The 24,584-nt window shown below is 51.2% G+C and overlaps 1 protein-coding gene across 1 annotated transcript in view; it reads left to right on the top strand.

Annotated features, from left to right (window-relative positions):
- The first annotated feature begins 1,235 nt into the window (after window positions 1-1,235).
- Window positions 1,236-24,584, top strand: part of CRACR2A (calcium release activated channel regulator 2A) — a 71,163-nt gene continuing 47,814 nt past the window's right edge. The window contains exons 1-4 of the mRNA XM_055566064.1: window positions 1,236-1,474; window positions 10,953-11,064; window positions 12,310-12,493; window positions 16,576-16,722. Coding sequence (XP_055422039.1) covers window positions 1,259-1,474; window positions 10,953-11,064; window positions 12,310-12,493; window positions 16,576-16,722 — 659 coding nt within the window. The 5' untranslated portion in view covers window positions 1,236-1,258. The remainder of the gene's footprint in view (window positions 1,475-10,952; window positions 11,065-12,309; window positions 12,494-16,575; window positions 16,723-24,584) is intronic.

Raw genomic sequence — 24,584 nt, 5'->3', positions numbered from 1 at the left:
GAATATGGACTGTCTTAGTAAATGTTCCATGTTACACTTAAAAGATTTGTATTCAGATTTTGTTGGGTAGATTTTTCTATTAATGTCAATTAGGTCAAAATAGTTGACAGTTTGGTTCAAGCCTTCTGTATCCTTTCTGATTTCTGTCTCCTTGTTTTATTCATTATTGATAGAGGGATATTGAAATCTGAATGTGGTTGTGGATTTGTCTAGTTCTCCTTGAATTTCTATCAGTTCTTATTCTGTGCATTTGCTTTTGGAATCTGTTATTAGGTACATTTGTGTTTAGATTACTTTATCCTATTGATGAATCTTGCCAGGAGAATCCAATGGACAGAGGAGCCTGGCAGGCTATCGTCCATGGGGTCGCAAAGAGTTGGACACGACTGAGCAACTGAACACACAGGCTCCACCTAGGTTTCTTCTTCCTGTGCCATGAACTGAAAATTCTTTCAGCAATGCGTGCATGCTACGTGGCTTCAGTCGTGTCCGACTCTGCAACCCATGGATGATAGCCCGCTAGGCTCCTCTGTCTGTGGGATTCTCCAGGCGAGATTCATCAATAGGATAAAGTAATCTAAACACAAATAGACCTAATAGCAGATGCCAAAAGCATAGAACAAACACTGATAGAACTGATAGGCTTCTCCAGGCGAGAATACTGGAGTGGGTTGTCACGCCCTCCTCTAGGGGCTCTTCCCAGCCCGGGAATTGAACCCAGGTCTCCTACATTGTAGGCAGACTCTTTACCATCTGAGCTACCAGGGAAGACCCAACCCCAAATATCTTCCTCTACTGCTGGTCACCATGACTGAAATCCCTCCATTCGAGGGTGGGGAAATGTGTAGAGGGATCTTGGTGTGGTACCTGCCTCCAGAGGAACACTCCAGAAATGATAACTGATCTATCAGGATCCGCACTTTTGATGTTGATTTACATCTATTTGTTGATTCAGTTCTCTGGCCGCCTCCTTTCAATCTGGAAACATCTATCCCCCGCCACCACCACCCCCCTCCGCCCCCACCAATCATTTCTGCTCACTTTGATGGGCCGGCTGATCTGTTAGTGATCATGGCGCATTTCCCCTGTTCTGAGCTCATGCTAATTAAGAGAGAGACAGGCACATTGGTAGGTGGTTCTCTGCTTCCCTCTCACCAACCCCCACATCCTTCTCCAGCCTCCTTCCATCCTCACCACGCCTCTCTCTCATCTTCCATCTTCAGGTTCTGAAGAGAGTCGAAGAAATTGACAGATCCGGATGGCCACCATTGATGGGAGAATGGTCTCCAGACCCCGGGGATCTGGCCAGGGGCGCCAGGGGAGCAGGGCCTGCTTGGGCTCCCTGGACGACCTGCCATGCGAGGGGACTCAGGAGCTGGCAGCGACTCAGCTGGCCATGCTGAGGAGGGCACAGGAATTCTTTCAGACCTGTGACACCGAGGGCAAGGGCTTCATCGCCAGGGCAGATATGCAGGTAAGGGGCCCTGGGTTGGGCCTGCCCACCTGGACTGCCAAGGGCCTGGGTCTCCCTCTCTTGGGTTGGGACCTGTCTCTTGGGATGTGACATCTTTAACAGAAAGTGAAAGTGTTAGTCGCTCAGTCGTGTCTGACTCTTTGCAACCCCTTGGACTGTAGCCTGCCAGGCTCTTCCGTCCATGGAATTTCCCAGGCAAAAATACTGGAGTGGGTTGCCATTTCCTTCTCCAGGGAATCTTCCCAACCCAATGATCAATCCCAGGTCTCCTGAATTGCAGGCAGATTCTTTACTGTCTGAGCCACCAGGGAAGCCCTTTAACAGAAAAGATGCCATTAACTCTGTCCTGGAAGGAGACATCGACCCAGACTCTTCTGGGAGCCAGATCTCCTGGGTGCTCTTTTTCTGGTCTATACTTGCTGTCTGACTTGGGAGCTGTTTTCTCTGACTCAGTAACTCCCTCAGTTCTGTTCAGTTCAGTCACTCAGTCGTGTCCGACTCTTTGCGACCCCATGAATCACAGCACGCCAGGCCTCCCTGTCCATCACCAACTCCCGGAGTTCACTCAGACTCATGTCCATCAAGTCAGTGATGCCATCTAGCCATCTCATCCTCTGTCGTCCCCTTCTCCTTCTGCCCCCAATCCCTCCCAGCATCAGAGTCTTTTCCAATGAGTCAACTCTTTGCATGAGATGGCCAAAGTACTGGAGTTTCAGCTTTAGCATCATTCCCTCCAAAGAAATCCCAGGGCTGATCTCCTTCAGAGTGGACTGGTTGGATCTCCTTGCAGTCCAAGGGACTCTCAAGAGTCTTCTCCAACACCACAGTTCAAAAGCATCAATTCTTCGGTGTTCAGCCTTCTTCACAGTCCAACTCTCACATCCACACATGACTACTGGAAAAACCATAGCCTTGACTAGACGGACTTTTGTTGGCAAAGTAATGTCTCTGCTTTTGAATATGCTATCTAGGTTGGTCATAACTTTCCTTCCAAGGAGTAAGCGTCTTTTCATTTCATGGCTGCAGTCACCATCTGCAGTGATTTTGGAGCCCAAAAAAAAATAAAGTCTGACACTGTTTCCACTATTTACCCATCTATTTCCCATGAAGTGATGGGACCAGATGTCATGATCTTTGTTTTCTGAATGTTGAGCTTTAAGCCAACTTTTTCACTCTCCTCTTTCACTTTCATCAAGAGGCTTTTGAGTTCCTCTTCGCTTTCTGCCATAAGGGTGGTGTCATCTGCATATCTGAGGTTATTGATATTTCTCCCAGCAATCTTGATTCCAGCTTGTGTTTCTTCCAGTCCAGCGTTTCTCATGATGTACTCTGCATAGAAGTTAAATAAGCAGGGTGACAATATACAGCCTTGACGTACTCCTTTTCCTATTTGGAACCAGTCTGTTGTTCCATGTCTACTTCTAACTGTTGCTTCCTGACCTGCATATAGATTTTTCAAAAGGCAGATCAGGTGGTCTGGTATTCCCATCTCTTTTAGAATTTTCCACAGTTTATTGTGGTCCACACAGTCAAAGGCTTTGGCATAGTCAATAAAGCAGAAATAGACGTTTTTCTGGAACTCTCTTGCTTTTTCCATGATCCGGCGGATGTTGGCAATTTGATCTCTAGTTCCTCTGCCTTTTCTAAAACCAGCTTGAACTCAGGAAGTTCATGGTTCACGTATTGCTGAAGCCCTAGGATTGTGGAAAATAGTGATTGCAATATAAGTTTCTTGAAGACGTGGAGAAGAACCTTCTGGAACACAGGTGGAAAGGCACTGACTTGTTGCCTTGCAGCACAGCTCTGAGTTGTGCTCAAGCCACTCCCACGAGGTGCTGTGACTCTCCGCTCTGTGGCCGGGTTACTAAACCGAACTCGGATCCACTGTCCCATGTGCCATAAAGCTATCTATCCACGCTGGGTTGTGGGGAAGGAAATGTAGCATTTATTACCAGGTCAGGCAAGGAGCTCAGGACCTTCAAGCTCCCTAAGGGGTTTCAGCAAAGCATCTTTAAAGGCCAGGTTTGGGAGGGAGAGTTCCAGGGTCTGTGATCTGTTCGTGCACAATTCTTGATTGGCTGATGGTGAGAGATCAGAGTGCTGTCACAGGGGTTCAGGTGATCAATCCTCGGGCTCCAGGAGGCCCAGGGGCTACGTACTCATGATCATCAGGTATATGACGTCTTCCATTTGGTGGTGGCTTTTATCATCTGTAGAACAACTCAGGCAGTGTGCTTCAGATACTATTATCTAGGTCTTTCATGCTAAGTCACTTCAGTCATGTCTGACTCTGTGACACCATGGTCTGTAACCCGCCAGGCTCCTCTGTCTGCAGGATTTTCCAGGCAAGAATACTGGAGTGGGTAGCCTTCAGAGAGGATCTAAAGCAGAAGATGCTGGGAAGAGGTCTGTCCTGGGAAGGCCCCAGAGGGTCCTGCTTGCTTACATCAGCACCAGCAGCCACAGACAGTGTGGCCCGCCCCCAAACAGCTCTACTTACCAATACTGAAATGAACATTGTATGTCATTTTCATGTGTCACTAAATATTATCCTTTTGATGTTGTTTTCAACCGTTAAAAAATGTAAAAGTCATTCTTAGCTCACTGGTCATAGGAAAACAGGCTCTGGGTCCCACTTACAGGACGGGGGCGTGGCTTGCCCACCCTGGTCTGGTACCTTCCTGCTGCTAGTGTAAAAGTTCTTCCGAGCGTCTTCCTGCAGTCTCTCATGCTGCAGTCATGGTTTCACCCAGATGAGACTAGAGGAAGCATGGGTTCTGCTGGAGCTCTGACAGCATCTGCCCTACCCCTACCAGCCCTCACTTATCTGCCAAGTGCATTTTGGGTGGGGGACATACAGTGGTGTTAAGGGGATGAAGACCCAAGATGGGCAGGTTTTCTTTTTTTCCCAGTCTTTTTATTTTGTATTGGGGTATAGCCGATGTTGTGGTAGGCTGCTCCCCCAGTGCTCCTGTTCTTCTTTCTCCTGTGTAATGACAGGAAATCCACTCGCAGTAGGTGAGATGGGCTTCAGCCATCTGACAGGTGCTCAGAGCAGCGGTGGGCAGCCAGCCGGCCCGGCAGGGCAGGACCACAGGTGGAAAGGAGCCGGTCTCGGGGATGGCTGGCTGCCCTGAGCTCAGGCTCCAGGGGCAGACATCCTGCTGCCAGACAGTGGGCGGAAGACCCTGATCTGCATGGGTGCACAGGGTTTCGGCAGGGATGTGAGGGTCCTCAGACCTGCCCGTGTCCCCCCACAACACCTCACACTCTCCTCCACAAGGAGCCCCGCTGTGGGTCCCTTGGGGATCATTCCTGAAAGAGCTGGGGTGAAGACTGCTTTGCAGGGAGGGGTCCCTTAGAGAAGCAGAGTCGTGGGCTGGAGGGTGCTGAGTGAGAGGCTGAGGGACACCGGAGGGCCAGGCTGGAGAAGGGGGTGAAAAGACCTTTCCAGCTGGGAGAGAGAGCTGGAACTGGATGGGCAGCCTGCAGCCTCATAAATCCCATTTCCCCAGTTTTTTAGAGAAGTGTGTGGGCTTCTCAGGTGGCACTAGTAGTAAAGAAACTGCCTGCCCATGTAGGAGTCACAGGCGATGCGGGTTCAGTCCCTGGGTTGGCAAGATCCCCTGGAGGAGGGCAAGGCAACCCACTCCAGTGTTCTTGTCTGGAGAATCCCATGGGCAGAGGAGCCTGGAGGGCTGCAGTCCATGGGGTCGCACAGAGTCAGGCAGACTGAGAGACTGAGCACCTGAGAGCGGTGTGATGACTGTCCCCAGTACCAAGAGCACACCTCCCAACACCGCCTGGGGTTCCTGGATTAGCCGAGCTGTAAAGAACCACCCAGGAGCTGGCCAACCAGCCAAACCCAGCCGCTCCCCATTTCTGTGAGCGCCGTGTTATTGGACGCCAGCCGGCTCTTTGCAGACCCTCCACAGCAGATTCCAAGTTACAGCTCAGACTTTTAGAAGCCGTCACAGAGGCTCACAAAGCCTTAAAGAGGCACCATCCGACTCTTACAGGAGAAGCTAGATGACTCCTCAATTAGGTTAGCAAGGAGACTCAAAGAATTTTATGGAAAATTGACCAATTTTAATCCTGAATCTGCAGCTTACTGGCAGTGTGCATTTGTGTGAGTCTCTTAACCCCTGTAAGCTGTAGTTGCTCATGTGTGAATTATTTATAACTACCCCCCGGCTCTAGAAGAGAGTCAGACACCCGTGTTCATGCAGAGCACTTAGCCCCGAGCTGGGACCTGAAATCTCCCCATAAATGCTCACTGCCTGTGTGTGTGTTGGTGGTGGTGGGGAACTTACTTATACCCTGATTCTTAATTCCTAGTGTCCTCCACCTCGTGATGCTTTAAAATTGTGTGTGCCCATCTGTGCCTGCTAAGTCACTTGAGTCATGTCCGACTCTGTGACCCCATGGACTGTAGCCCTCCAGGCTCCTCTGTCCATGGGATTCTCCAGGGAAGAATACTAGAGTGGGTTGCCACGTCCTCCTCTAGGGGATCTTCCCAACCCCGGGGTCGAACCCTCGACTCTTATACTCCTGTACTGGCCGGTGGGTTCTTTACCACTAGTGCCAACTGATAAATCCACTAAAAATTTCTTAACCATTTCTAAGTGACTATTTCAGTGCTTTTCAATACATTCAGGTTGTTGTGTAATCATCACTCCCACTCAGCTCAAGAACTCTTCTTATTTTGCAAAAGAGAAACTGTCCCCATTAAAACCTACGTCCTGATCCCCCTCCCCCAGCCCCCAGGACTATCCTGCCTTATGTCTCTATGGATACGGCTCCTCTGGGGACCTCATGTAAGTTGAATCATATAGTGTCCATCCTGGCGTGACCACTGTATTTCACTGAGCAGAATGTCTTCAAGATGCCACGTGGCAGCACTTATCAGAATCTCCTCTCTTTTCAGGGCTGTGTAAGGTTCCATTGTACCTATTTATCATATTTTGCGTATCCATTTGACTGTCAATGGGCACATCTGATGCCTCACACCCTTGCCTGTGAACCATGCTGCTGTGATGTACAGATACGCTTGGTGGTCCTGCTCTCAGTTCTCTGGGGTGTGTACCCCAAAGCGGGATCGCTGGATCCCAGGCGATTCTATGTGTGGTTTGGAGGAGCCCCAGCCTGTTTCCACAGCGGCTATACTGTCACACTGGGAGGCCAGGCGAGTGTTATCTGTTCTGCCTCCGAGGCCAAGAAGGGACATTTCTGCTGGAGAGTGTCCCCTCTGGTCATCTCCAACAGGCACTGACCTCGCTTGTGTCCAGTCTGTGGGAGCAAACACGGTTATGCTTCTTAGAAAACTTTTGGCCACGTCTAGGGACATTCTTTTTTTTTTTAATTTTGTTTATGTGGACCATTTTAAACACTTGTAATTAATGAGTTTATTTATGTTTGGCTGTGCTGGGTCTTTGGTGCTGAGCGGGCTTTCCTCTAGTGGCGGCGAGCGGGGGCTACTCTCTAGTTCCAGTGTGCGGGCTTCTCATTGCGGTGACTTCTCTTGTTGCTGTTCACCGGTTCCAGGGCGTGCGGGCTACAGGAGTGGCAGCTCCCAGGCTCTAGAGCACAGGCTCGACAGTCGTGGCACAGGGGCTTAGTTGCTTCTTAGCACGTGGAATCGTCTAGGATCAGGGATCAAACCCACAACTCCTGCATTGGCAGGCGGATTCTTCACCACTGAGCCACCAAGGAAGCCCTGGGGACATTCTTGACCGGAGTGACTGGAGAGGGAGATGCTGCTGGCGTCTACAAAGTGCTGTCCAGGGGTGCTGCTGAGTGTCCTGTAAGACCCAGAGCAGCTCTCTCCCCAACAAAGAATTCTCCATCCTGAAATACCAGTAGTGCAGAGGTTGAGACACCTTCTACACCCAGCCGTCAGCCTGGACCAAGCACCTCAAAGCACCAGGCGGAATCAAGGTAGAGCCCACCTCCAGACCCTACAGTCCTGTTCTGAAGACACTGGATGTGGCTGGGCTCAACCACAGGGACAGGAGTCTGAACAGGAGACTGTGGGAGAAGAGGAAGACTTCAATCTGGCTGTAAAGATGGATCCCTTGTGGTCTTATCCTTTTTTATGAAAGTGAAACTAACTTCATCATTTTAAGAAGCACATTATAGACAGGAGGAAAATAAAGGTGCGATTTCCAGCCCTCCCTCCAAGTGCCACCCTCCAGGGAAAAACCAGTGTGCAGGGCTGGTATATGTCCTTCTGAAACTCTTTTTTTTTTTTTTTCTGTCACATACACTCAGTTTTATTCTTTTAAAATGAGATCACAGAACATTGTTCACATGCAATTGTTATTCTTTTTGCAAAGTTAACTTCATTTTGTTGATTTTCTCTTTAGTGAGTGTTTCCCTTAGATGCGTTTGAAGCTATGCAAACCTTAGCTTTCTGCTGCACGAGACATGTTAGGGGCTGGTGGCCTGGAAGACAGAGGGTCTGTCCTGCTGGGGTGCAGCAGGAGACAGCATTTGTCCCTGGCTCTGGGAGCCTGCCCCCTCAGCACGGCTATGCTAGGGCCTAGACTCCTGTTCTAGGGCCTAGTTTATAAGGCCTTGCTGAGCTGAGCATTCCCAGAGGGGCTTCAGGATCTGGAGTGGGTGGGGTGTCGACCAGAGATCTGTGAATAGGAGTTCAGAACCGCCTGAGATCACTCGTAGTCACTCGTTTATTGATTCGCTCGTTCAATAAGTGAACGAGTTGCATACCCCTGGGTTGTCAACATTGGGCCAGATCCTGGAGGCACAATAGTGAGCAAACATGAGTGGGGCCCCTCTTCCCAGAGCTTCCAGTCCAGAGGAGCAGACATTTATCCACTAATCACATCCATCAGGACGTGAAGTACAAAGTGAGGTGAGACTTGTGAATGAGTGCAATGTGTTTCGGGGAGTCTGGGTCTCTCCTAAGCTGGGGGCTGCCAAGCCTTCCTGGGGAAGTGATGCCAAGAGGCAGGAATTGAGGGTTAACTGGGAGGCGGTGGGGGGAGGCCAGGGTTTGGGGGGCGTGGACTTGTGAAGAGCTGATTGGGCTGTGGGCTGAGTAAGGAGGGTGACCCTGCCTCCTCCCTGTCTCCCTCCATCCTCTGCCTGCCCGTCCAGGTGGAGCTGAAGGGACACAGGCCCCACCCATGAAGCAGGATTCTGGAAGGCTGGTATGGGCAGTGCTGGCCAGGCAGATTTTGGTGGCAGGGGTGGGATAGAAATGAGACAAGGGAATTAAGGAAGGGTGCCCAGAGGACCACTAGCCCACAGCAGAGGCCCTGAAGGAGAAATCACTTTTTTATCCCAGGCTGGCCTCCACTGTGACTTCAGGCAAATCTCCGAGCTTCGCGGGTTATCAGCACCATGGAATGAATCATCACGTCCCTCTCCATTTAGCTTGGCTCCCTTAGTTAAAAATGCAGACGGCATTAGGTACCCAGGGGACAGGAGCAGAATAAGTTGGTTTTACACAGCTCTGCAGGCCCGGAGACGAAAGATAAATAAGAGGCAATTATGGTTATTAAGACTAAAGGATTTTGCAAGTAGGGCCAGTGAAGAGAGGTGAAGAGATCTAGTGTTCGCAGTTTGCCGAGGAGGCTGGAGAAGCCCTTGGTGTTGCTCTGCCGGGAGGTGAAGACTGAGGATGACTCGGAAGGTGTAAGACTGTCGTCCTCCCGCCCCTCAGTTTCAGTGACAGCAGGAGGAGGAAGCTGGGTTGAGACGGAGACAAGGTGTGGGATTCTGTCATGGGAAGGACTTGTGCTCAGAAGTGTTGTTGGATTCAGAAGTGGTGCCAGAGATGGGGTGCGACCTAGCTTTTCCTGGGTGATGCTAACAAGACAAGGGTACCCACCTGTCGGTGGTTAGAGGCAATCTGGGGGTCCTACTGACTCTGAAATTCCTTCCAGCCCATTTCTGGGTTCAGCACGGAGACCACATTTTATTATTTTTTAAATGTTTGTTTATTTTTGGCTACGGTGGTCTTTGTTGCTGTGAGCAGGCTTCCTCTAGTTGCGGCGAGTAGGGGCTACTCTCTAGCGGCGGTGTGTGGCCTTCTCATTTCCTGGCCTCTCTGTTTGGAGCTTGGGCTCTAGGGCAGGTGGGTTTCAGTAGTGTGGCTCCTGGGCTCTAAAGTGAGGGCTCAGTAGTTGTGGTACATGGGCTTACTTGCCCCACAGCATGTGAGATCCTCCTGGACCAGGGATCGAACCCATGTCCCCTGTATCGGCAGATGGATTTTTAGCCACCGGACCACCAGGGAAGCCCGAGACCACACTTTAGATATCACATTCAGGCTGAGGGTGGGAGAGAGGCAGATTATCACAAGGAAAGGACTGGAATCTTGGTTTTCAGCCTGCCTCCAGTGGGATGCCTTTAGCTTCAGAAGAAGTTAATGGACTTCCCACTTGCCAGATTGACCCCCCTCCTCGCCCTGTATTCTCTGCCTTTGGCTTTGGGACAGCTGGTTTATGGACTGTCGATAAGCTAGAGATTTTGCTCTTTGCTCAGCAGATGTACTTCCAGAACCTGCACACACAGTCTCACTCCCCTTCCTTTAAAAAAAAACCCATTCATATTTAATTCAATGATTCTAAATGGCTCCGACACCATCCTGCCTCCCCACATTGTGATCCATCACCGTCTTCCTTAATGCACGTACCTGCCAAATTAATCTTTATGGCTTATCAGCTAGAAGATTGCCGGAGGATCAAGCTGAGTGTCTCTCAAGTTATGTCATGGGCGCTCACACCTGCCAGCTCTTTCTGACTGCTCAGATGTGCGTGTGCCTTTCCTCTTGCGGCTCCGTGTGTTCCTTGTCTTCAGCTGTCTGTCACTTCCACAGTGAGAAAATTTGTGCAGCTGTCCCCAGGGGAACAGGAGGAAGGGAGAGGGAAAGCTGGGTTCTAATAAACTCCCTTGGGAGTCACCACTGGGAAGTTTTTATTATTAGGGTACAAGAGGGTGCTTGCTTCAAGGGTGCAAATTAAGCCTAGCCTGGGGCCACTGCGCATCAGGCAGAGGCCAGGGGGAAACTCAGCTTTGTTCTTCATCTGTCCGTGTCTGCCCTTCCCTCCCTGGGTGATTGGGGCGGTCCAGGACCCAGGTCCAATGACCTTGCAAATCACTGGGCCAGTTTCTCTTTACAACACAAATACTATTGTCCAGACCTTAAGCCAGTGGCAGTTGTTTTTTCAGGAGTAGTTGAGAGCCCACCTGGGAAATCCTATATATATTAAATTATATATAAATATAGAAAGAAATATACACGTATTTACTTATAAATCACCCAGCAAGGTGCCTAACAGATGAGCAGGTACCCAAGAGATGGTGGAGTCCTAATATTCAGAGGAGAAGGAAGGTGAAGCTTCAGAATCCAGCTTCTGGCTTTTGTTGGCTGGGGATGGAAGGCACCACCGCCCCCAGGCAGCCCTCTGTGATGAGCAGTGTTAACCGTGGCAGTCTGCATTGTTTTCAGAGACTCCATAAGGAGATGCCCCTCAGCTTGGAGGACCTGGAGGATGTGTTTGATACCCTGGATGCTGACGGCAATGGCTTCCTGACCCCAGAGGAGTTCACCACTGGATTTAGTAAGTTCTGATGGGTGCTGGGGCCCCAGGGTATGGGTCAGCCTAAAGCCATATAAGGCTTTCCCGGGTGGTGCTAGTGGCTTAGAAACCGCCTGCCGATGCAGGAGACGTAAGAGACGCAGGTTGGATCCCTGGGTCAAGAAGATCCTCTGGAGGAGGAAATGGCAATCCACTCCAGTATTCTTGCCTGGAGAACCCCATGGACAGAGAAGCCTGGCGGGGGACAGTCCAGGGGGTCGCAGAGACTCAGACACTGAGCATCTGAGCAGAGCCCTATAAGGAGCAGCTCTGCTCCATCATCTCTGAGGCAGCATGTTGTACACCCTTTCCTGCCTCTTGAAGTTTCCAGATTGTGGGTCATTTGTTCTCTTTTCATGTGTTCACCATCCCTGCCCACACCACTGCCCCCTTGGTGCCCACCCCCTGGAGAACGGCAAGGAGTGAGCAGAGAATCTCTGGGGGGAGGCTTGGCATAAGGGGAGCTGAGGTGGGGTTTCCAGTCTGTCTGGGACCACAGAGTGGGAGGCTTACATGGCTCATTGCAACCTGGCTGGCTGAGTCTGCCAGGTTGAGGGGCACCAGCTTTCACAGGAATTTGTAAAGGGTTTGAATAGACCAGTTGTTCTCAAAGTGACCAGGAGGGAAAGAACTGAGATCCATGAATGAGATAAAAAAAAAAAACAAAACAAAACAGATACACCATCAGATCTGATACTGATCAGATATTGATTAGAACAAATACAGGTCAGATAAATCACCATACATCTGCCTCCTTCCAGGAACCTTGTATTTGCTTAGACATCTCTGATGCCTTTCCTGACCTTCAGAAATTGATAACTGACTTGTAATGTGAAGCACAGTGATGCTGGCTGCCAGGAGGACTAGGTGGTAACACGAAGCATAGGGAGTCGGGCTGCTGGAGTGTGATGGGGGGAAGGCCTTAGAGAAGGAATTCATGGAGAGATGATCTGAAGCCAGCCTTTAAAGTTTTGAGAACTACAAAATGCCATAGTACCTGCCATGCACTCTGCCTTTCCCAGGTTCTAGCATCTCTGGCAGAATCTCATCCAAGTAAGAAAGACACAGAATCCAGAGCATGTCATCCAAAGATCTTTGCTATGAAGGTCTGATCTCCCTTTTCTGTCTCTTGGCTGAACCTCAAGTGATTCCTGGCCGCTGAGAAAGTGAAGGTCTTCCTTGGTGAGCACTGCCTAATTCAGACCCTTGTGCCCATGCGTCCCCCAGGTCACTTCTTCTTCAGCCAGAATAATCCAAGTCAGGAAGATGCAGGTGCACAGCCGGCCCAGCTCCAGGAGGAGAAGGTGTATCAGAGTAGAGGCGACGAGGACCTGGGCGACATGGACGAAGATGAAGAAGCCCAGTTCCAGACGCTCATGGACAGACTTGGAGCCCAAAAGGTTCTGGAAGAGTAAGTGGTGACAGCGACCTGGGGACGGGGCCCAGCCCAGGGACAACCTCTCCATCTGCCCCCTTCTACCTTAATGCTCATGAAGCCCTCAGCCAGGTCCCGGGTCTCTGCTTCCAGCTAGACCAGTGACTCAGTGCAGCCTGCCCTTGGCTATGACCTGGCTGGGTGCTAGGATTTAGGGCTCTGACCCTGCTTTTTGCATTATTTCCACAGGAAACACCCTGGTCCCCTGATCTCTCACTCCCTGCTGTTTATAATCAGCACTGTCCTTGGCTTAGTTTCCTTCACTTTAGGGGTGCTCACCCACCGGAGGGTAGTGCCAGGCCTTGAGGGTTTTCAGTGAGTCGCACCTGAGGCTTCCTGTGACCGCCTGCTCAGCTGCATCTCCACCTCCGCTGGGTCCCTGGGTCTGCAGCGCATCCCTTGTGCTTCTGCCAAAGGCACCTTATGTGGACAGGACTGCATGTCGGATCCCTGAGCTGAACCAAACCTGTTCTGGAAGCTAAGGTGGGAGGTGGACCCGTTTTTACCAGCTCATCACTTGGGCAATCAGTAACTCAGCTGAAAATTTTAGATGGTTGCCACTTCAAACCAAACATAATACTCCCATTTTTTCCTTTTTGGTACAAAGTATTTTGTAAGGAAGAGACACATAAATGTTAAGCCCAGGCATTTTCAGTGAAATGATATCAAGGGATGTTGTAACAGGTGGAAACTAGACAGAAGCCTGAGAAACGTGGAATGACTTCTGCCCCCATTCCCATCATCACCTTTTGCCTCTTCATGTTGGGGTCTCTGGGTCCTGGGTTGGGAGTGAGTTTCATGGGGGGCAGGAATGTCCTGGTGATTGGAGCTGCTGTGTCTGGAGCTTGGAAAGAGGAAGATTATGGAGGAGAAGGATAAAGAGGAAGAAAAGAGTGGTCTTCACACAACGTGTGGGCCAAGACAGCATGTGTAAGTCAAAGTATCTTCTAGCTTGTGGCAGAGTTGAGACAGGCAGGCCAGAGGGGACACCAGACCCCACCTCTCTAAGGACAAGAGGCCAGAGCCCAGTGACCATGCCCATGACCCTGTGAAGCCTTATCCTGGAGGAGGGGGCAGGAGAGGGCCGTGTGGGGGCCAAGGGACTGTCATGAAAGCCAGGGGCGTCTCTGTCCACTCATCACTTCCTGGCCAGCCACCTTACAGAGGCTGCCTGGAGGACCTCTGTCAAGGGCCCCGGGCAGGGCTGAGACCACGTGATGGCTCCTGCAGAAGAGAAGGTTCCAGGGAAGAGTTAAACAGCGGACAAAGCCAACGCACAGAGTTGGGGGCCTGGGGACTTCCCTGGTGGCCCAGTGGATAGGAACCTGCCTGCCAGTGCAGGAGACATGGGTTCGACCCTGGTCTGGGAACATCCCACATGCCTTGGAGCAACTAAGCCTGTGCTCTAGAACCGGTGAGCCACAGCTACTGAGCCTGCATGCTACGACTACTGATGCCTCTGTGCTGTAAGAGCCCGAGAGCTGCAGCTACTGAAGCCAGCATGCCCCAGAGCCCCCACACCGCAAACATTGAGCCTGTGTGCCCTACAGCCCGCGTTCCACAACAGGGGAAGCCTCCACAGTGAGAAGACCGCGCATCACAACCAAGAGTAACCCCTGCTTCCCAAACCAGAGAAAGCCTGTGCGTGGCAATGAAGACCCAGCACAGCTGAAAATAAATAAATAAAATTATATATATAAATTAAGATGGTGCCCGGGCATTGCAGTTTTCATTCAAGTTGAACACCATATCATGAGGGGGACTGTCCAGACCGCGGGACCCCAGACGAGGAAGCAGAAGAGGCTGGGAAAATTTCAGAGGTCTTTAAAGATCTCACCAATCAAGATGACATCTTGTTGGTTTTTGTGTTGTTCCAGAAGCAGGGAGATGGATGGACTGACCACCCAGAACCACTTCTCACCCCCTACCCCTACATCCTTCCAAGAGAGTGACCCTGGCCTGGTCCAGATGTGGTAGGCAGAACACCCGGACTCCCAACTTTTCTCAGTGCTCCGGTTGGCTGAGTGATTGGGCAGCTGATCAGCCTTGGCTTATCTTTCATCCAGGGTTCAGAGATTTGTTTCTTTTCCAGAAATTTGGTGCTTCCCAGGTGACACAGTGGTAAAGAATCTGCCTGACAATTCAGAAGAAGCAAGAGACATGAGTTCGATGTCTGGGTTGGGAGGATGATCCTCTGGAGAAGGAAATGGCAACCCATTCCAGTATTCTTGCCTGAAAAATCCCATGGACAGAGGAGCCTGGGAGGCTACAGCTCATAAGGGCGCAAAGAGTTGGACATGACTAACTTCCCAATATGAAAAAAAAAAAATAAGATGTAACCACAACTAGGTGGTTCAAAGAGCTTTGAAGAGCATCGCGAGGTCTGCTGATTTCAGAGGAGGCTCGAGGCCAAATGGCTGACTGCCAGGTTCCAATAGGAACCTGAGGGATGCAAACAGACAAGCCTCGGCCAGTGGGTGCACCTTGAGTTTATCATGCATTTACTTCTTGAGGGGCAACCGCCACAGTGATGGAAGGTCACTGTGGTATCACTCTGAGACCCTCATCTCGGAACCCTCTGTGCCATCTCCATTGTATCTACAGTACAATAGAGCAGGCGACCACATGTTCTGTGGGTGGGTTGGGGGGAATGGAACTCATTCTGGAAAACAGGGAGGCTCCTTACCTCCCCTTCTCTCATTTCTAAAATCTCTCATGTCATCCAATTCAATGCTACATTTTCAACAAGTAATAGATACTTGTTGGGTGGATGGGTGGATGGGTGGATGGGTGGATGGATGGATGGATGGGTGGATGGGAGGGTGGGTGGATGGATGTTTGGATGGATGAATGGATGGGTGGATGATTGGTCTAGATAAGTTGGTGGATGTTTGGATAGAATGGAGCAAGGACAGGAAAGAGAGAGGGAAAGACAGTCAGATAGATGATCAGATAACTGACCAGAGCCAGCCTCACTTCTTGGTGAGCCTCCTCTCTGCTTGGTGCAGAGAGTAATATCCATGCCCTAGGCACATTGCTAACATGGCACCATCAAGTATTACTTTGGAATACAATTTCTCAGATACCGTGCTTGTTATACAAACACAAGGGATTTTATTCTGTATCCTGAGGGCCCCTGGTAGTAGCTACCTTCGGATCATAGTGGCTTTGGAATTTAATGGACTGCAAATCAGATTGCTCTCTGGCTGTCTGTCTGATCACTGGCTGTAGACTGTTGAATCTCTCCAGAGGGAGAGCAGGGGCTGTGGCGTGCCGCCTCCCACCCCTCCCCTCCCTGATCACCGTGACCCTGTTAAGTGTCTCTGTTAAGTGCACGCACATGAGCTCAGGGTGCTGGCCGGGGCGGGGGTGGCGCGGTTCTGGGCTCATCACTCTGCGCCTGTCTCTCTGCCTGCTCCGTCCTCCTCACTCTCCACCGTCTCCCCGTGTGCACACTCGCATCTCTCAGCCTTGCTCCTTCCCTTCCTCTCGCCTCTCAGTCATGCCGCTGCCTCCGGGCCCCAGTGGGGCGCAGTGCCTTCCCTCCATTCCCTGCAGTGACAGTTGTTTTCTGCCACCCAGCAGCTGGCACGTCTTCCCCTCTCAGCCGTGAGGAGCGTCCTTCCTGGGGCGACAGGCCTTCTCCTTCAGCTCCACGACCCTGTCCTCACAAGCACTGGGCTCCTGTCCTCCCCCCTTCCTCGGGTGTGGCCAGTAGGAGGCCAGCACGGGACCAGACAGGCCCGAGCTTGCCTCCTGGCTCCATCGCTTTGCAGCTGAGTGACCTGAGTTGTCTCATTCACCCCTCTCCGTCAGTCTCCTCGCCCATAAGCGGGGGTGTTAGCGGCACCTGCCTCACGGGCAACTCTAAGACCAAATGAACAAATGCTCATAAAGCAGCGGGTGTGCAGAGAGCACTCAATAAATGCCAGCCCCTGACGTCACTGTCCCGACCACAGTGATGATGCTCTGGCTGCCCCTGTCGCCCCGGGACCTCAGGGTGTCCCAGGAAGCCTCGTGTCCACACTCCTGCCTCAATGCTCCTTTTTCTCTCGCAGTGAAGCTGATGTCAAGCAGCTCTGGCTGCAGCTCAAGAAGGATGAGCCTCACTTACTGTCCAACTTTGAGGATTTCCTGACCAGAATCTTCTCGCAGCTCCTAGAAGCCCACGAGGAGAAGAACGAGCTGGAGTGCGCCCTGAAAAAGTGGGTACCCGTGTCAGCCCGCCCTCTGCACAGACACGTGCAAACCAGGAATACCCCTTCTGTCTTATATCCGGTGCTGCCGCCCATCGGCCATCCACCCGAGCTGGGCCTGGGCTCGAGCTGACACCGTGTGTTTGTCTCTAAGCCCTGGCTCACGTGCACTAGGCCCTCAGCCGTGCTCGGCACTGTGCTATCTTGTCTATTCATTCGGATATTTATCTTCATCCACATCTTACAGATAGGGAAATTGAGGCAGTGGAAGGGTAAGTAACGCGTCCCCAGAATTCACAGCATGTAAGAGGCAGTGTGTATTCCGTTAAGCCAGATAGGCTGGTACCCAAGACCCGTTAGAAACCACCCTACCCGCCTCTGGGCAGTAAGGCCCCAGCATTTTGGGACCTCAGGCTGGGAGGAGTCCCAGCCTCACTGAATAAAAGTAGGTCCCAGCACCTCCTCTGTGGATGTTAGAAGCAGAACCAGGAAATCAGGAGCTCTGAGTCTGAGCCGTGTGGCTGTCTAGCCAGCTAGCTCTGTGACCTTGCTCTGCTCTCTTGGCCTCTCTGAGCTTCGGTTTTTCTCACCTGTAAAATGAGGGGTTGGATTATTTTCTCCCCCTCATCACTCCGTCTCTGACCCCAGCCTTGATCACCCCCAAGGAGCCACAGGAAAGTCAGGTGACGCCCCCAGAAGGGCCAACGGTTCCCTTGTTCCCTAGGGAGGCGGGGGTCCTGAGTGGCCACAGTGCCCCAGCTCAGGGCTTAGAATCTTCCCTGCAGGGGGCTGCTCTGTGGCCTAAACCCCCGCAGGGAGAGACTTACTTCAGAGCCTTTCAGTCCTCACATCCATCTGTAAGTGGCCTCCATTCATGCTTTTGTCCCAGTTTAATGATGGTTATAAAGTTCGTGAGCTGAAAGTCAAGGTCACTGTCGGCTGTGTGGGAGAAATTAGTTCAGCCAGGAGTTCTAGCCCTCTGTGTCCACATCCCGGCCAGCTACCCCTGCCCCGGGTCAGCTGATGGAGTCCACCCTCGGCTGGGGAGGGGGTCACTGAACTGTCTGGCAGTTGATTTCCCAGAGGCCTGGAGCAAGCAGAGCACTGAAACAGGGGACAGAAGCACCCTGAGCTCCCGCCCGGGCACTGCCACCGACCAGCTGTGTGACCTCAGGCAACGTGCTTTACCTCTCTGTGCTCCGGTTTCCTTACTGGCAGCATTAGAACAGGATTGGTGCTGTTTAAACTTTCTGATGGAGACTCATCAGAAGAAATGCACTTGACTTTGGCACTCGCACACACTTGCATGTCTGAGTAACTGAAACCAGTTTCATGAAACATGCTCATTCCCCTTACATGTGACGAGCTCTGAGGTTTTCTATTTTATAGCACGTGTGTACTCAGTCACGTCTGACTCTTTGTGACCCCATGGACTATAGCCCACCAGGCTCCTCTGTCCATGGCATTTCCCAAGCAAGAATACAGGAATGGGTTGCCATTTCTTCTTCCAGGGTATCTTCCTGACCTAGGGATTGAACTGTGTCTCTTGCGTCTCCTGCATTGGCACACAAGTTCTTTACCTAGGAAGCCCAGCAATAAGAAATACACAGTAGGTCCCATTGGAGTTTCTGTGTTCTCTTCTCTTCCCTTAAAGAAAGAAAAAGCATTCATCACATCCTGCTTCCCGATTCTACCTGAACCAGGTGATCCCTGGAGGTCCTTGTAGCTCAAGTCAAACAAGAAACTGAAACCCCAGAAGGATCAGTTCAATTGCTCAACTGTGTCCAAATCTACGACCCCATGGACTGCAGCACGCCAGGCTTCTCTGTCCTTCACCAACTCCCAGAGCTTGCTCAAACTCATGTCCATCGAGTCAGTGATGCCATCCAACCATCTCATCCTCTGTTGTCCCCTTCTCCTCCTGTCTTCAATCTTTCTCAGCATCAGGGTCTTTTCCAATGAGTCAGCTCTTCACATCAGGTGGCCAAAATATTGGAGTTTCAGCTTCAGCATCAGTCCTTCCAATGAACACTCAGGACTGATTTCCTTTAGGCTTGACTGGTTTGATCTCCTTGCAGTCCAAGTGACTCTCAAGAGTCTTCTCTAACACCACAGTTCAAAAGCATCAATTCTTTGGTCAGCTTTCTTTATAGTCCAACTCTCACATCCATACATGACTACTGGAAAGACCATAGCTCTGACTAGACAGACCTTTGTTGGCAAAGTAATGTCTCTGCTTTTTAATATGCTGTCTACATTGGTCATAACTTTTCTTCCAAGGATACAGAAGGATACTGGAAAAGGAAATAGCAACCCACTCCAGTATTCTTGCCTAGAGAATCCTGTGGACGGAGCCTAGTGGGCTGCTGTTCATAGGGTCACACAGAGTTGGACACGACTGGGGCGACTTAGCAGCAGCAGCAACAGAAGGATACAGAATAGTTAAATGGGAGGCTTTACAAATAGCTCAGGTGAGGCCAAGTGATGCTGGGACATCTAGGAGGCGAGTTTGGGAGTTTGGGCTTGTTTGAGGGAGGGACACACTCTGGTTAGCGAGAAAAGGAGGTCTGGAGAAAATTTTTTTTAAATATTTATTTGGCTGTCCTGGATCTTAGTTATGGCACATGGGATCTTTAGTTATGCCATGTGGGATCTAGTTCCCTGACCAGGGATCAAACCCGGGCTCCCTCCATTGGGAGCGCAGAGTCTTAGCCATCGGACCCCAGGAAAGTCCCCTGGGGGAATGGTTTGATTTGGGCTGGAGTCGGGGGAACCCTGACAACTGTCAGAGCATCTCCCAGGCTCCCCCATGAGCCGACTGTTCAGTCCAGGTTCTAACTCATCACTCTATCTGGGACATGAGCATCACCCAGAAAGGGTGACAAGGTTTGACTGCTATGGGCCACTTGGGGCTGGGCACCAGGGCACAGTTCTCGTGTGACTAGCAGCTGGCATGTAAGAGATGTGGGTTTGATCCCTGGGTCGGGAAGATCCCCTGAAGGAGGAAATGGCAACCCACTCCAGTATTCTCACCTGGAGAATCCTGTGGACACAGGAGCCTGGTGGGCTACAGTCCGTGGGGTTTCAAAAGAGTCAGACACAACTAAAGCAACTTAGCATGCGTGCACAATGGGCACTTACTCTGTGCCAGGCTGAACTGGGCAAAAGGAACACAGAGTCCCCATCTCTGAGGAGTTTACAATCACGCCCAGGAGGCAGAGCCATAAAAATTCTGCTGCAGAGCCGACCAGAAAATCCCTGGGCTGTTGAATCACTCGACAGCGTTGCCATTGGCAGCAGCAGTAGCCTCGGCTTCGCCCTCCTTTTCTGAACCGCACACCTCGGTTCTCTCTCCCATGGGGTCCAGAGAAATATGACTAACCTGGGGGTACTCCTGGCCCCAGCTCCCAGGCTGGCTGTGCCCCTCGTGGTTAGTTTTGCTGCAGTGAGTGAGGAAGGGCCCCCAGCATCCTCCAGGGTCACCTCCAGGCTCTGGGAGGGAGGAGGATGCAGCGGGTGGGATGCTTCGGGGGTGACGTCTTGATGTCTGGAGACTCGAGCATTGAGACAGTGTCAGAAATAGCACGGGGCCTTCCCTCCCTGCTGGCAATTTCATTTTCTGACTCTGCACCTCAGGAGCAGGGGAAGGAAGCAAGTCAGGGAGCCTTCGACCTCCCCCCACCCTTGTCCCTTGGAACAGGGGTTTAGAAACCCTCAGATTTGGGCTAGAATCTGGGTTCAGTGTTTGAAGCTGCTGCATGTCCACGGGCAAGCAGCCACAACCCAGTAAGGTGAGGCAGGGGCAGGTCGAATGCAGGGACCTTGGGCTAATGCCCAGCTCCTCTGCTGCACCTCCAGAGGTGGGTGCATGCCCTCCAGCGCCTCCACTTCCCTCCGAAGAAAAGGGAGGTCAGGTCGCAACCAAGCCACTCTTCTCTGTATGCACCATGCAGAGACTTGGAGAAACTTATACTTTACCTTAGGAGACATATGAGTAGTTTGACATGAGAAAGGACTTCTGGCCATCAGAGAGATGAACTCTTCCACTGTAGAAAGCATCCTGCCATTTATGGTGATTCAGAAAAAAAAGAAAAGCTTGGGCTCTCCAGATGAGAACGGGGCTGCCTGGAGGCAGCATCACCAGCAGGGATTCTGGAACCACACCCCAGGAGGACCCCGACAACTTGGTCTGCAGTGGGGGCTCCAAGTCTACATGTATAAAATCTCCTGACTTTGGACCAGAGCTGGAATCTGCTGGAGGAATTGCTGGGTTGAGTTCCTTACCAGGATCTAACCCTGAGGATGGGGGAGAAGATGGATTAGGCTGTATCTGGGGAGCGCTTTGAAGAGAAGTGCTTTCGAGATCAAAGGCAGCCTCAGCTCCATCCTCTGCAGCTCGGAGCTGGGAAACACCCCCAGGCCGCCGGCTCTGCATCCTCGGTGGACCACCCTTGGCCTTGGCAAGCTTAGCCCACACCCTCGTTGGCATCGGTCCCTCATCTGCACAGTTTCCTGGCCCAGATGATTCAGGCCTTGGGCAGTTGCTCAGGAGCATGGAGGTTGGCGGGGGTGGGCTGCACTTGCAACTCCCAGCCTCCCAGCCTCTGTCCCGCTGCGGTCCATGCAGACTCACTTCCCTCAGCCCCGAGAGGGTGTCCAGACCAGGAGGAAAGGTGTCTCACAATCGGACAGGCAGCCCAACTGGGATACCTGGTACCCGACACAAGTCTGAGAACTGGCGTTCTGTGATGGGGGCGGGGGGCGGTCACTGTTTCTTTGACCTTGCTACCAGGTAGGGCAGGGGTCCCCAACCTCCGGGCTCTAATGCCTGCTGATCTGAGGTGAGCTCATGGAATAATAATAGAAATAAAGGGCACAGTAACTGTAATACAACTTGAATCATCCTGAAAACAATCCGCCCCATCACCCTGGGCAGGGGGGAATTATCTTCCATGAAAATGGTCCCTGGTGCCAAAAAGGTCGGAGACCACTGATGGCAATTAAAGCATTGTATGTGTGGCTGGTAGTCCTTGTGATGAATCTTAGCTGTGTGGTTCTGGCAAGTTAGCTTGTTTCAGAATGACCAGGGGCTCTGGGTTAAAAGGTAGATCCTTAGGTTCCTACCCCAGAGGGTCTAAATCAGTATGTCTTAGGGGTGGGGGATCCAGGAATGTGGGTTCTGAAGCAGGTAGACTCCAGACCTCACTGAGAAATGCTGTCTAGCTTCTAGAAGGTATGTGTGTGAGTCACTCAGGTGCTTCCTTGGTGGCTTAGATGGTAAGGAATTCACCTGCAATGCAGGAGACTCAGGTTCGATCCCTGGGTCGGGAAGATTCCCTGGGGAAGGGAATGGCAACCTGCTCTAGTGTTCTTGCCTGGAGAATTCCATGGACAGAGGAGGCAGACTGGTGGGCTATGGTCCATGGGGTCCCAAAGAGTCGGACACGACTGAACAAACTTCTGGAAGGTACCAGGCTGCAACAGGCACACCCTGGTGTAATTCCTCTCCCGTTCTCTGAGTAGAGGGACATTCTCGGGGTGGGCCCTCGGCCGTGAGGCCACGGCTTAGTCACGCCCGTGTATTTTTAATTGGCGTACTATTATCGGAGGCAGAAGCACATTGTTAACTTTGCCCTGAGAGCAGAAGGAACAGTGAGGGTGATTGTGGTCTGTGGTCACCGGGGGCATGATTTGTAAACCTGACTAATGAAGAATGGTTTGCTTTATAGGCTGGGATAAAGCTGCAAAGTTGGTTTATACAAGGCAGCAGAATCTAATTAGGGAGAAACCATCCATCTTGAAAATCCAATTGGCGATTTTACAGCCTTCGCAGAATTTTCGACAAACTCATATGTTTGCCTTTCATTCAGTGATACTCTAATCCTGTGTGTGTGAGAGAGAGAGAGAGAGACAGACGACAGAGAGCCTGGGAGAGACTGCTTTCAGGGGAACAAGAGAACCCTAGTGAATTTTTCTAGTGAGAGCCTCCCTTTGCCTCTGGAGACCGCAGTTGCGAGGAAAAGGCAGCAGGGAGCGGTGGCGAGTCTGAGTCCCAACCACGAATTTGGTGGAGGCAGAATGCGCTTCCATTTTCTTCTCTGGCAAAGAGCAGGCTCACTGAGAGGTTTCTGGACCAGGGTCTCCATTCTGTGAACAGAGCATGAGGGGCAGGGGTCGGGGAGACAGGGGAAGGGGGCAGCCTCCAGACATTCAGCCCCATTCCTCACCCCCGTGATCTCGCACTCCACAATTGCCAGATGAGGTTTGGATGCTGACAATCCAGAACACAGACTTGTGGAGTTGTCAGCGTTCTTTTCTAACATTTTTATTGGTGTATCATTGATTTACAATGTTATATTAGTTTCTGCTATTCAGCAAAGTGAATCAGCTATACATACCTATGTGCTGTGCTTAGTTGCATCTGACTCTTTGTGACCCCGTGGACTGTAGCCCACCAGGCTCCTCTGTCCAGGGGATTCTCCTGGCAAGAACACTGGAATGGGTAGCCACTCCCTCCTTCAGGGGATCTTCCTGACCCAGGGATCGAACCCAGGTATCCTGCATTGCAGGAGGATTCCTTACAGCTGAGCCACTGGGGAAGCCAGTGGAGACCGCAGTTGCGAGGAAAAGGCAGCAGGGCACCTTTATATATATATATATATATATGATATATCATATATCTTTTTAAAATGCTTTTCTCAGGTAGGTCATTACAGAGTACTGAGTCGAGTTCCCTGTGCTATACAGTAGGTCCTTATTACTTGTCTGTTTTGTATATAGCAGTGCGTATATGTCAATCCCAATCTCCCAACTTATCCCCCCACCCCCACTTTCCTCCCCGGTAACCGTAAGTTGGTTTTCTGCGTCTGTGCCTCTATTTCTGTGTTGTAAATAAGTTTACTTGTGCCCTTTCTTTAGAGCCCACATAGGTGATACCATACGATATTTGTCTTAGAAGTGGATTCTGCGAGGACAGGCTGGAGGGCACGGGCTGGGAGTTGAAGCCTGGGTTCTTCCGCCGCTCTGGCCCCAGGAACCGGGTGACCACAGACTGGCCCCCGCCCTGCCTCGACCTGCATTTCCCTTCCTGTGGGCGCACAGGACGCTTGTCTGTGATGGGAGGGGCTCTTCCTCTCTCTGCATCTGCCTCTCACCAGGCTCTGAAAACCAGAGTCCTGTGTATCAGACCACTGCCCATCCACAGGCACACACATGGAATCAGAACGACCCCTCTCCAAGGCCTGTGGCCATTTCTTAAGCTGTCCTTTGAGTTCAAGTTTCTGAAATGTATCTAAAATGCAGACAAATGCTGCTTGTCCTGTCCAAGGTCAAAACTACACCTCCATTTAGGGAAGGAAGACACTGCATTGTTTCTTGGAGTAATTTCAGCACATCCTGCCTAAAACCTAGACACTGGACCTGGTGATTTTCTGAGACCCTTTGTTTCTAAGGAAAGGAAAAGGAGAGAGCAAACTGGGAAAAAAAAATATTTTGACCAATTAATATTCGGCAGCAGGAAGGTCTCGCCCGTGTACTGTTAGCTGGGGCCGCAGTGGTGCTGAGGATTAAAATACTCTGCTTGCGCCTGGTACCTTGACTCTCCATGTGCACTTGGTGAAGGTTAATTAATTTCCACGATGCCTGTCAGAGGCTGGCAGGGAAAGGTCTTGCTCCCTGAGAATTCTCTCTGAACCTAAAGCTTGTACTGATGGGGAGCATCACTATCTCCAGCCCTCCTTGCTTCCCACAAACATTCCATCCTTAGATCTCCAATACGCCTGATATTGTGCACATGCACACACCACACACACACACACACACACACACACACACACACGTCATCCTTGCAAGAGGGGGCATCCACCGCAGTC

The sequence above is a fragment of the Bubalus kerabau genome, chromosome 1, assembly GCF_029407905.1.
Source record: "Bubalus kerabau isolate K-KA32 ecotype Philippines breed swamp buffalo chromosome 1, PCC_UOA_SB_1v2, whole genome shotgun sequence".
Classification (NCBI taxonomy): domain Eukaryota; kingdom Metazoa; phylum Chordata; class Mammalia; order Artiodactyla; family Bovidae; genus Bubalus; species Bubalus kerabau.
Note: the sequence above shows the minus strand (reverse complement) of the source record. Positions and strands in the feature narration are given on the sequence as shown.